Source organism: Urocitellus parryii, chromosome X (genome assembly GCF_045843805.1).
Source record: "Urocitellus parryii isolate mUroPar1 chromosome X, mUroPar1.hap1, whole genome shotgun sequence".
Classification (NCBI taxonomy): domain Eukaryota; kingdom Metazoa; phylum Chordata; class Mammalia; order Rodentia; family Sciuridae; genus Urocitellus; species Urocitellus parryii.
Genome location: NC_135547.1, coordinates 84,626,613 through 84,639,517, shown reverse-complemented (window position 1 = coordinate 84,639,517; position 12,905 = coordinate 84,626,613). Strand labels below are relative to the sequence as shown.

The 12,905-nt window shown below is 31.7% G+C and overlaps 1 protein-coding gene across 1 annotated transcript; it reads left to right on the top strand.

Moving 5' to 3' along the window:
• Nucleotides 1-9,979: 9,979 nt before the first annotated feature.
• LOC113177602 (germ cell-less protein-like 2) lies at nt 9,980-11,482 on the top strand. The gene has a single exon (XM_026382160.2). The coding sequence runs from the start codon at nt 9,980-9,982 to the stop codon at nt 11,480-11,482; it is 1,503 nt and encodes a 500-aa protein (XP_026237945.1).
• Nucleotides 11,483-12,905: the final 1,423 nt, after the last annotated feature.

The window sequence follows — 12,905 nt, the reverse complement described above, 5'->3', positions numbered from 1 at the left end:
TGTGTGTGTGTGTGTTTGTGTGTGTGTGTGTGTGTATCTCATTGAATCAATCAGTACATATTCATATGAAAACAAAATAAGAAAAATAAATGTAAAGAAAACATCAACCAGGAAAAAAAGAATTTTGGTGAAAAGTTAGGAAATTAAGGAGCTATTTCCACTATGGTGAACAAAATATTTAGAGACCATATGTGTTCACTGTGCCCAATTGATTTTCTTTTTTTTTAGAATTTTTTAATTGATTTAAAAAGATAAATGACAGCCAAATGCATTATAATTCTTATTATGCATATACAGCACAATTTTTCATATCTCTGCATGTCAAAGAATATTTAATGAAATATGCAGATGAAATAAAAAATAAAAATAAAAACTAGCATAGGGATGAATTGCACTAGAAAAATACTAAAAGGAGAATCATATCTGATTTAAGCATTATAAAGAAACAAAAATCACAGAAATAATAATCTCTATGATAACACTGAATGTAAATGGTCTAAAATTTCCAATCAAAAGACATAGATTGTTATATTGGATTTGTTAAAAAAATACTCAAACATATATTGTTTACAAGAGAGTCACCTTACAGGAGAAAAAAAAATCACAGACTGATGGTGAAAAAAGAGAAAAAGACATCGCATACAATTGGATACCAATACCAGGAAGGGGTGGATACTATCATATCAGACAAGGTAACATTTAAGTTAAATTGATCATGAGAGACAAAGAATGTCACTTCTTATTGATAAGAACTTTATACAACAATATATAATGATTGCAAATATTTATGCCCCAAATGAAGTTGTACCTATATACATAAAAGAAACCATTCTCAATGTAAATAATCAAATAGACCATAGTACAATAACACTGGGAGATTTAAACACACCCCTCTCACCTTTAGAGAAGTGATTTAGACACACACTAAGTAAAGATTATTTAGAACTAAAAAATAACATTAGTCAAATGTGCCTAACAGATAACTTCAGAATACTTCATTTATCAAGAACTGATTCACTTCCTTCTTAGTGGTAAATGGAACATTCTTTAAAATAGACTATATTTTAGGGCACAAAGCAAATATTATGAAATAAAAAATGGAGATAATGTCTTGCATATTATCAGATCATAATGGAATAAAATTAGAAATCAGTGAAAGATTAAAAAATCAGAAACCACACTAAAATCTAGAGATTAAATAATATGCTTTTGAATGTATAGTAGATTGCAGATGAAATTAGGAGAGAAAAAATTCTTAGAAAAAATGAGAATATAGATATCAAAATCTCTGGTACACTATGAAGGCAGTTGTAAGAGGAAAGTTAATAGCACTGAGTTCCTATTGCAAAGAAATTGATACCAAATCAATAATGTGATGTTACACTTCAAGGCCATGGAAAAAACAGAACACATTAACTCCAAGGTTGATACAACACATGCAAATCAATAGATGTAATTCACCACATAAATAGACTTAAGGACAACAACCAGATGATTATCTTGATGGACGCAGAAAAAAATTTTGACAAAGTCAAGTACCCATCTTTTTTTTTAAAAAAAAATTATATTTGTCTTTTTTAGATATACATTGCAGTAGGGTATATTTTGACATATTATATATACATGGAGTATGACTTATTCTAATTAGGATCCCATTCTTGTGGTTGTACATGATGTAGTATTTCACTTGTTGTGTATTCATATATGAACATAGAAATGTTATGTCCGATAATTCTACTGTCTTTCCTAGTCTCATCCCCTCTCCCTTCCCTTATTTTCCCTTTGTCTAATTCAATGAATTTCTAATCTTCCCTCTCCAGTCCCTTATTGTGTGTTACCATCCACATATCAGAGAGAACATTCAGCCTTTAATATTTTGGGACTGGCTTATTTCTAAAACATTAGAGAAATTTGAGATATAGAGAATTTACTTCAACATTGTGAAGGCTATGTATGACAAACCCAAGGCCAATATCATTCTGAATGTAGAAAAGCTGAAAGGATTTTCTCTAAAACCTGGAAAAAGACAAGTTTTTCCACTCTCACCACTCGTATTCAGCACTATTCTTGACACTCTAGCCAGAACAACTAGGCAAGTGAAGGCAAGTGAAGGCAAGTGAAAAGAAAGAGAAAGTAGAAAAACAATGAGTCAAATTATGTTTACTCAGTTATCCCAGTCTTCGTGATTATTTATTTAAAAGACCCAAAACACTCTACCAGAAGACTGTTAGAGATGACAAATAAATGCAGCAAAGTAGCAGTATACAAGATAAACACACTAAATCAATTGCTTTCCTATACTCCACTAGTAAATCTGCTTGGAAATAAATCAGGAATTATTACGTTCACAATAACCTTCCCCCAAATAAAATACTTGTGAATAATTTTGATAAAAGAGATTAAAGATGTCTATAATAAAACTTCTAGAATGCCAAAGAAAGAAACTAAGAAGACCTGAGAAGATGGGAAGACCTTCCATATTCTTAGATAAGCAGACTTAATATTGTCAAAATGGTCACACTACTGAAAATATTTTACAGATTTAGTGCAACCAATCAAAATACAAATGACATTCTTCACTAAACTAGAAAAATCAATTCTAAAACTTATTTCTCAAGAATAAGACACCAAGAATAGCCACAGAAATATTGAGTAAGAAGAGCAAGGCTCAGGGCATCACTATACTGAACCTCAAATTATACTATATAACTACAATATTTAAAAAAAAAACATTAAATTGGCACCAAAACAGACTTGACCTCCAATAGAACAGAAGACACAGAGACAAATCCACATATATACATTCATCTGATGCTCTATAAAGGTGCAAAAACATATATTAAAGAAAATATTGTCTTTTTAACAAAGAATGCTAAGAAAACTAGATACCCATATGTGGAATAATGAAAATAAATCTTTATCTCTCATCCTGCAGAAGAGTAAACATAAAATTCAAGAAAAATCTAGGAATTAGATCAGAAACATTGAAATAGCTAGAAGAAAATAGGGTCAACACTCCAATATATTGGCACTGTGAACTGATTTACTAGAGTTTTTAAACAAGACTCTTAAGTGTAAGAAGTAAAACCAAGAATCAATAGTGGAAGAAAATTAATTTTAAAGCTTATACATAGCAAAGAAACAATGATTAGAAATGTGAATAGAGATCTTATATAATGGTAAAAATCTTTGCCACCTGCTTCTCTGACATGGATTAATATCCAGAATACACAAAGAAATAAAAAAGCTGAACCCCCCCAAAAAAAAGAAAAAGAAAAAATAAATGAACAGATAACACAACTAATAAATGGGCAAAATCAATAAAGAGACACTTCTCAAAAGAAGAAATAGGATGGGCTGGGGATATAGCTCAGTTAGTAGAGTGCTTGCCTTGAATGAACAATGCCCTGGGTTCAATCCCCAGCACCACCAAAAAAAAGAAGTAATATAATAATCTAATACCTAGGTCTTTGATCCACTTTGAGTTTTGTGTAGGGTGAGAGATAAGGGTAAAATTTTATTCTGCTACATGTGGATTTCTCATTTTCTCAGCACCATTTGTTGAAGAGGGTATCTTTTCCCCTGCACCTACTAAAAGAAAATGTAAGCACAAGACTCCATTGTGTCAGCTTAAGAATTGACTTCCTCAAAAAGTGCTAGAAGTAAAATCAAGAATAAATAAGTGGTACAGTATCAAACTAAAAAGCTTCTTCACGGTAAAGGAAACAATCAGGAACATAAAGAAAGTGCCCACATAATGTAAGAAAATCTTTGCCACCTGCACCTAAGATAGAGCATTAATCTTCAGGATATATAAAGAATAACCCAATCCATAAATGGGCAAAGGAACTAAACAAGTAATTCACAGAATTAAAAAAAAATGATTAGTCAATAAATATATGAAAAAATGTTCAACATCTCTAGCAATTAGAGAAATGCAAATTATTTCACATCATTCTGAATGGCAATTATCAAGAATGCAAGTAACAATGTTGGTGAGGATGTGGGGGAAAAGGTACACTCAAACATTGCTGGTGGGGCTGCAAATTGGTACAATGACTCTGGAAAGCAGTATGGAGACTTCTTAGAAAAGATGGAATGGAAACACCATGTGACCCAGTTATCCCACTCTTCAGAATATGCCCAAAGGACTTAAAATCACCGTATTATAGTGACATGGCCACATCAATGTTTATAGCAACTCAGTCTATAATAGCAAAGCTATGGAACTCTTCAACAGATAAAGAAAAAGTGGGATATACACACAATGGAATATTACTCAGCCATTAAAGAAGAGTGAAATTATGGCATTTGCCAGTTAATGGATAGAAATGGAGACAATCATGCTAAGTGAGATATGCCAGTCCTAAAAACCTGAAGGCTGAATGTTCTCTCTTATATGTGGAAGCTAACACACAGTAAGGGTGGGTGGGCAGAATAGATGTTCATTGTGTTAGACAAAGGAGAATAAAGTAAAGGGAGAGGGTCTAGGATTAGGAGAGACAATAGTATAAAACAGACACAACTTTCCTATTTTCATATATGAATACACAACAAGTGAATCTCCACATCATGTACAACAGCAAGAACAGGATCCTAATGAGAATAAGTTATACTCCATGTATGTCTAACATTAAAATACACTCTACTGTTATGTATACCTAAAAATGAACAAATAAAAATAAATACATAAATAAAAACTTAACACCTCCCTCCAAAAAAACCCCAATTAATAAATGGGCAAAGGAACTAAAGAGATACTGCATAGAAGAAGAAATATGAATAATCAACAAATATATGAAAGAGTGTTCACCATCTCAGCAATTAGAGACATGCAAATTAAAACTAAACTAAGATTTCATGTCAGTCCATTCAGAATGGCAATTATCAAGAATACATGCAAGGGCTGGGGTTGTAGCTCAGTGGTAGAGTGCTTGCCTTGCATGTGTGAGGCACTGAGTTCAATCCTCAGCTCCACATAAAATAAATATAAATAAACATTAAAAAAGAATACATGCAAAAATAATTTTTGGTGAGGATGAGGGAGGAAAGGGTACACATACACATTTCTGGTAAGACTAAAATTTGGTGCAACTACTCTGGAAAACGGTATGGAGATTCCTTAGAAAATTGGAATGGAACCAGCATATGTCCCAGTTATCTCACTCCTGGATACATATCCAAAGGATTTTAAAATCAGCACACTAAAGTGATGTGGCCACATCAATATTTATAGCAGCTCATTTCACAATAGCAACACTATGGAACCAACCTAGGTATCCTTCAGCAGATGAATGAAGAATGAAATTTTGGTATATATACCAATAAATTATTACTCAGCCATAAAATGACTTTATAATTTTGCCAGTAAGTAGATGATCTGGAAACTATTATGCTAAGGGAAGTAAGCCAGTCCCCCCAAAAAAACAAAGGTGAAATGTCTTTCTGATATGTGAATGGTAACCCACAAAAACGGGGAAGAAGAAAATAGAAATTCAGTAGATGAGATGAAGGGGAATGAAAAGAAGAGAGTGGGGACATGAATAGGAAAGACAGTAGAATGAATCAGACATAATTTTCCTTGTTCATATATGAATACTGCACAGTGAATCTCATATCATGTACAATCATAGGACTGGGATCCTAATTAGAATAAGATAAATGTGTCAAAACATACTCTACTGTCATGTATATCTAAAAAGAACAATAAAAAAGAAGACATACAAATGGCCAACAATTATATGAAAAAAAATATTCAACCTTCCTAGAAATCAAGGAAATGCAAATAAAACCCACATAATTTCATCTTTATTTAGAATGACATTTACCAAGGACACAAATAAAAATAAATACTGGCAAGAATGTGGTGAATATAGTTGGTGGTGGGACTGCAAATTAGTACAAACACTCTGAAAAAGACTATGAACTTTCTTTGAAACACTCAAGAATAAATATAGCCAAATACTCACTATCTGACTCCTTGGTGTTTATTCAAAAGATTTAAAATCAACATACTATTGTGATACAGCCATATCAATGCTTATAGCAGAACAATTCACAATAGTTAAGTTCGGGAACCAGCCCAGATACCTATAAAGAAATGAATATTTAAAGAAAATGTCTTATATATGCACAATGGAATTTTACTCAGTTGTAAAAAAAGTAGGAAATTGTATTATTTGCCAGTAAATGGATGGAACTGGAGAACATTATGCTAAGTAAATAAGTCAGCCTTAGAAAGTCAAGTGTAAAATGTTTTATCTCATATGCAGAAACTGAACTGAAATAAAGGAAAAAAGTGGGTGATCACATGAAAACACTAGAGATCAGTTTAGTAGTGGAAGGAACTGAGGACGAGAAAGAGGAACAAGGAAAGAGAGAAATTGTGGAAAAAATTGACCAATCATATATAAATATACCATATTAAATTTCACTTTTATGTAAAACTGAAAAGCCATAATTTAAAATACACAATATATATGTATACACACACACATATATAAATGCACACACAAACACAAAAAAAAAAACACAAAGAGACGAAAGATCAGTGGAATAGAAGAAAGGGATAAGGGGAAGGGAGGAGGAAATGATAAGAGGAAGTACTGGGTGCTGAATTAAAAAGAATTACATTTCATTCTTAAATGATTATGACAAATGAACCCCAATATTAGGCATAAATATAATGCACTTGTAAAAAACGTTTTAAGAATAAAAAAATTGATGTGGTATTACACAGTAAGGAAATTATAGATAGTATATATATAATATGTGTATATATATATATATATATATAATTTGTATATATATATATTTCAAAAGTTATAAGAATTTTTACAATTGTCACAAAATTGTAAATATTTGAAGAGATAAATATTTTAACCTAATTTAAACATTGCACAGTGTATTCAGGTATCAAAATATCACATGGATCATAATAATACATAAATTTTTATGTTTTATATCAGGTAAAAGTAAAGTTGATTTAAGAATAAATTATATTAAACATTGAAATGAAGGTTCTTAGGAATTATTCTGTGCTTTTTTTAGATTCTATGATTTCTATTTGCCATCCATTCATTACAAGTCTGATTATATCCACTTATTTTAGTGTTTTCTGTATTTTTGACGTTCTGGCATTTGGGAAGGTTACAGTCCATACTTAAATGTAGCACTGGACTAGGCTAGGATAATGTCTCTCATATGTAAGCCAACCAATTCTGAATCTGTGGCCTCAATAATTTTCTTATCTAATTCTTATACACCAAAACAGGTATTCTGTCCCTAAATCAACACAGAACCAGGTACCAAGAATCTACAGACCACCTCTATAACCCAAAGCCCACTACAAATGTTCCTACTAGTCAATATCCTAAAGTGTGTACCATTCCTTGCCTTATCTTTCCCACAGAAAACTTTATTAAGTCTCACAGAAGACTTTATTAAGTCTCTGGTCTAAACTTTGCCTTTACCACATCTTTTAAACTTGGGACTTCCCCCTGTAAACTTGCATGGCATGAAGTGACGTACCCTATCTGGGACTGTGAATATAATAAACTTTTTCCCTTTATACCTTGTTCTTATTTTATCATGTGGCCATACCATATCCAATATGTACATTCTTAGAACAAGAATTTAGTATAAGTCTTTTTAAATATGCCACAGGGAAGTCTGTTTGTTTCAATTATTTGTACAAATAGAATTTTCAAGCAGTTCCAGGTTGGATCATGGACAAACTACATGCTTTGGTGGTGTCCAGTCTCTTTCTAGGACATTTAAAAATATTTTTCACATGAAAACAAAAATGCTTAATATTAAAAATAATATGGGATTCATAAATTTATGAGAGATTTCAAGAAAAAATTACGAAAGACTGATGGATGCAAATGTCAAAATTTGCCATAATCTAAAATATGTCAACAAGTATTTGTGAAAAAAGTATAGTCAAACTTACTGTTGAACCTCTGAAGAAGGTTACATTTGACATACATAGTAGTTATTTTTGTTCTTTTAATTTTATTTCCAGAAATATCAGTCTTTTGTGAACTATGAAAACTGTACCTATCTACATATCTATGTCTGTATTATATTTTATCATATATAATTATATACATATAAGTATTGCACAAAAATTACATTATTGCATAATATAATGCATATAAAATATTAAAAGCTATATACCTTATCAGTCTTGATCACAGAAATACCCACTACTCATGTGTAGCTAATAAAGAAAAATGAAATTAAAAAATACCCAGTACTTCATATCTAGTCATCTATTACTGAATACTTTTTCTCCTTGGATGTGGCACCATCCTCCATTCTCATAAAGTTATTAATTTCTCTCTTTTTTCAATTTCCATCAAAATCAGACACACTATTTAATCCCCACAAGTTTCTGTCACTAGTTTTTGTAGGTTGTTCCTTTTTCTTCACTTCTGTTTATTAGATAGTAATCTCTTCTACAGTTTAAACAATTTCGAGTATAGATTAGAGAAGAAAAACCTAAGAGTATGTTTATTACAGAAAGAGATGACACTCCATTCAGGTAACAAGGCAGTGATCTGTGATGCTGCTACTAGCCAAAATAGTACTTACATTGTGGGATATGCAGCTACTAATAAAATTTAGTTTAGTGATTCTTCTCCCTTATCATATAGTATTATGGTATACTACCATTAGGCATTGGAAAGGTTGTTCTAAATCTAAGGAAGCCTACTTATGCACAGCCAGAGTCAGAGATACAAGTAACAGAAATGGCCAAGCACAACCAAGACAGTGAATAAAGCAAATTTTTAGACAAACTTAAAAAATATCTTATCTATGAAGATTACTATATAGATACAGAACTGATGAGTTTATACAAGCAATGACAACCCTGGAAGTAGCAATGTATAGTAGATGAAAGAAGACATCTTAAAGTTTTGAAGTTATTTAGAGACTACAATAACTCTAAGAGCTATAACATGAAGAATTGTGCTTCTAATAAGCAAGTCTTAATCCATTTTAGATTTGTGAATGGATAAGTAAATAATAATGAAAATAACAAAGAGTAAATTTCAAATGTATCACCACAAAAATTATAAGGCAATATGTCAAGATCATTGTACTGTCATGTGTAACTAATAAAAAAATAAAAAAAAAAGAAATAGGAAAAATATTATAAGGCAGTGATCAATATGGTAATTTAATTAATTTTATCATTCCATATATATTACTATATGTGATATATATATATATATATATATATATACATGTTTAATCCACAAATGTAATAGATTTATGATTTTTTCAGTTGAAACCAATACTAATTTAAGAAAAGACATTTTAAAGAAACAAGAAAATCAATATTCAACAGTTAGAATAAAATATATATTCAGGAGGATTACAAATTTAAGACTAATTGCATATATATATATGCAAATAATATGAAGAACATTTTGAAATATCTGTATATCTATAAGAAATTAATGTATCTTCTATAGAATCAAAGATTAATAGTAAAATAATGAGGCACCACTGTTCAACATATAAATTCCTAAAAGTTTGTGAATTATTATATTCAAATACTGGTGACAGTTGAGAGTTCTACCATACCCCAGAAAGGCTTCGACTTGGTGATATCCCTTATAGAAAAGGAAAAATCAACTTGAAAGGGAGGCAGTGGGGGTTTCCTGAGTTCTCAACCAGCCTGAGCCATATAGCGCGACCTCCTCTCAAAAGAAAAGAAAAGGAAAAATCAGATGTTGGTGTAAGGGAATAGTTTCAACAGAAAGGGCCCGTTGTCAGGGGGCAGGGCCAAAGGACTTGAGGGGCGGGGCAGACAATGAAGAATGTGGGGCCTCCTCTGTGACGTTTGAGACTGTGTCAAAGGCTCCAAGTGCGTCTAGGGATTAGGCAGTATTGGCCAGTCACAGCAATGCTATGACTGGGAAGCCTCTACAAGAGTCTCTTTTAGGGGCTCTGGGAGGTTTTATCTATGGGGATCCTAAGTAGCAGGATCTTGCGATGCAGAGAACCAGGTACCATAGATCTGCAGCAGTCTGAAGCCATAGCGGGTCCCAGTTACATATCTAGCAGTCGGAAGCGTAAGCAGAGTGGTGGGTATTGTTCGGGTTTAAAATCTGACACCAAGAAGTTTCAGGACCAGGGAGAAAATCTACAGCAAGTCTTCAGCACCAACCACAGAAAAAAAGTTAAGATTACATCCAAGTATGCTTACCAAAATTTATTTTTGAATGGAGAAAACAGTGACATCAAAATCCGTGCTCTGGGAAAAATATGGTATTTACACAAAATATTTTTATATCAATCAGACTACTTTGCTGATATGTTTAGAAGTTCTTGGGAAGAATTGCACAAAGATATTATTGAACTGGATATTCGTGACCAGAATATAGATATCCAATCTTTGCACTTTGTACTAGGTTCATTGTATAGGGATGAGTATTTCTTAATAGAACCCCTTCAAGTTCCAGGTGTTTTGGCAACATCATGTCTGCTTCAGGTAGAGGACTTAATTCAGCAATGTAATGAAACCATGAAAGATACAATTAATGTGAAAACTGTATGTAGTTATTATGCAGCAGCAGAAACCTATGGGTTAGATTCTGTAAAGACAGGGTGCTTTGAATGGCTTCTTCACAATTTGATGACACACCCAAGTGCTGAGCTCTACAAAGAAATAGGCATAGAGCTTATGGATTTGCTCATCTCTTCCTCTAATTTACTAGTAATACAAAAGGAAATGGATATATACACAACACTTAAAGAGTGGATGTTTCTTCGTCTTAACCCATCTTGGAAAGGCTCAATGAAACAGCTTCTAATTAATACTAATAATTGGCTTTCCAGACACAGGGAATGTGGTGGCTATAACACTTTTCTTGACACAGAAGAAGGAATATCATTTAAACCAGTGTTTAAAAAATTGAGGTTTCAGCATATCATCTGTGACCTGGCCTCAACAAAAGTAATTGAACAAGATGGTCTAATACCTTCAGAGTGGTTGTCATCTGTTTACAAACAACAATGGCTTACCTTGCTTAAGGCACAACAATACAGGGAGATCGGGCCTCGAGACATCAATGAAACAGAACTTGAAGGATACAGCATGAGGTGTGGTAAAAGGATTATCAAAGATGGTAAATATTCCTGGAAGTGGTCAGGTTACAATTTTGGCTTTCCCTTACATGTTATTTTTAACAGCCATTATATAATTTTCAAGCAAAATACTTTCAGTCAGCTATGTGAAGATTCTGCCTGCTTACAACCTCTACGAAATATTGCGTTCAGATTAACTTTGGTATATTTTGATGCTAGTGGAAAACTAAATTTCAGCAAAACAACAGGCTATAAAATACTTACTTTTTCAAAAGATGAGGAACAAGTGGTGATGAAGTTGGATAGCATAGTTCTGAACTTCCCTTTATATATATTCTGCAACTTCCTATTTATATCATTAGAAAATACAGAAAACTGATGATCTTATCAATGAGATCATATTAACATTTTGAAAAATGTCCATGCTTCATTTAATTTAATTTAATTGCTTTACTGTTAATACAATTTATATGGTCAATAAAACAAATGAAATATTCTCAAAAATACAGTAATATCACAAATGACTATATTTCATCTTCATTTTATTTCCATGCATCTGTGGATTAAAAGATTTAATTCCAAGAAAATACTTGTCAAACCCAAGGATATATGTGGTTAGCACCTGTTGGTTTCATTTTCTATCTACAACAAAGCTCCAAATAGAAATAAAAGTATATATTTGCAAACAATCTAAACTAAATTAGCTGGTTAAGTTAATTTTACCCTAACTAAGGTGGGGACAAAATAAAGAATTCTCTCCTTTGCTGAACTTTTGTGAAAATGTGAATTTATTCACAGTAATATTCCAGAAGGGAGTCAATTATCAGGTAAAACCTGAGAGTAGCCACTCTGTTTCACACTATATAATATAGTGTTTTAAATAATTAAACAATGTCAGATTTAACATCATGTACTACAAAACTTATTGCTATTTTACAATTAGTCTGCCCCATTGCCCATTTTTTCTATGGTTTAATAAACTTGAAAGGCTGATTATAAATATATAAATATACATATATATGTAAATACATGTGTCCTATAATTACATATGCTTTAATTTATATAACAACTTCATAAATACATGCAAAAATATACATAGGTATACACATATACATTTATACATACATATGTATATTAATATGATTGTGAAAATGAGAGAAGTTTTGAAATGATTAAACAAATACATACTTTAAATGAAAATGACTTTCAATAATAGCAGTTTCTATGAATATTAAGATATGAATAATTTCAAAGTGTCCTGTTATTTTCTCTATTTGTGCTTAATTTGGTTTTCTTCTCTTTTTAATTTATTTTAATTGACAAATAATTGTGTGTGTGTGTGTGTGTGTGTATATATATAGTACAATGTATATATATATATATATATATATATATATATATATATATATGGTACAATGTGATGTTAAGCTCTATGAATGCAATGTAAAAAGATTCTATCAAGATAATTAATATTTATCACCTCACCAACTTACAATATATTGTAGCGAGGACATTAAATATTTATTCTTCCAGAAATTTTAAATATGCATGTTTTAGCCAGAATGTGTGCTAAAAGACCTAACAATTTTTTAAAAAAAAATTTTTATTGGTTGTTCACAACATTACAAAGCTATTGACATATCATATTTCATACATTAGATTGAAGTGGGTTATGAACTCCCAATTTTACCCCAAATGCAGATTGCAGAATCACGTCGGTTAAGACCCAAAAATTTTAATGAGGCAAAACTTTTTGGGGGGCTCAAGGTTTCAGAGGTCTCAGTCCATAGACAGCTGCCTCC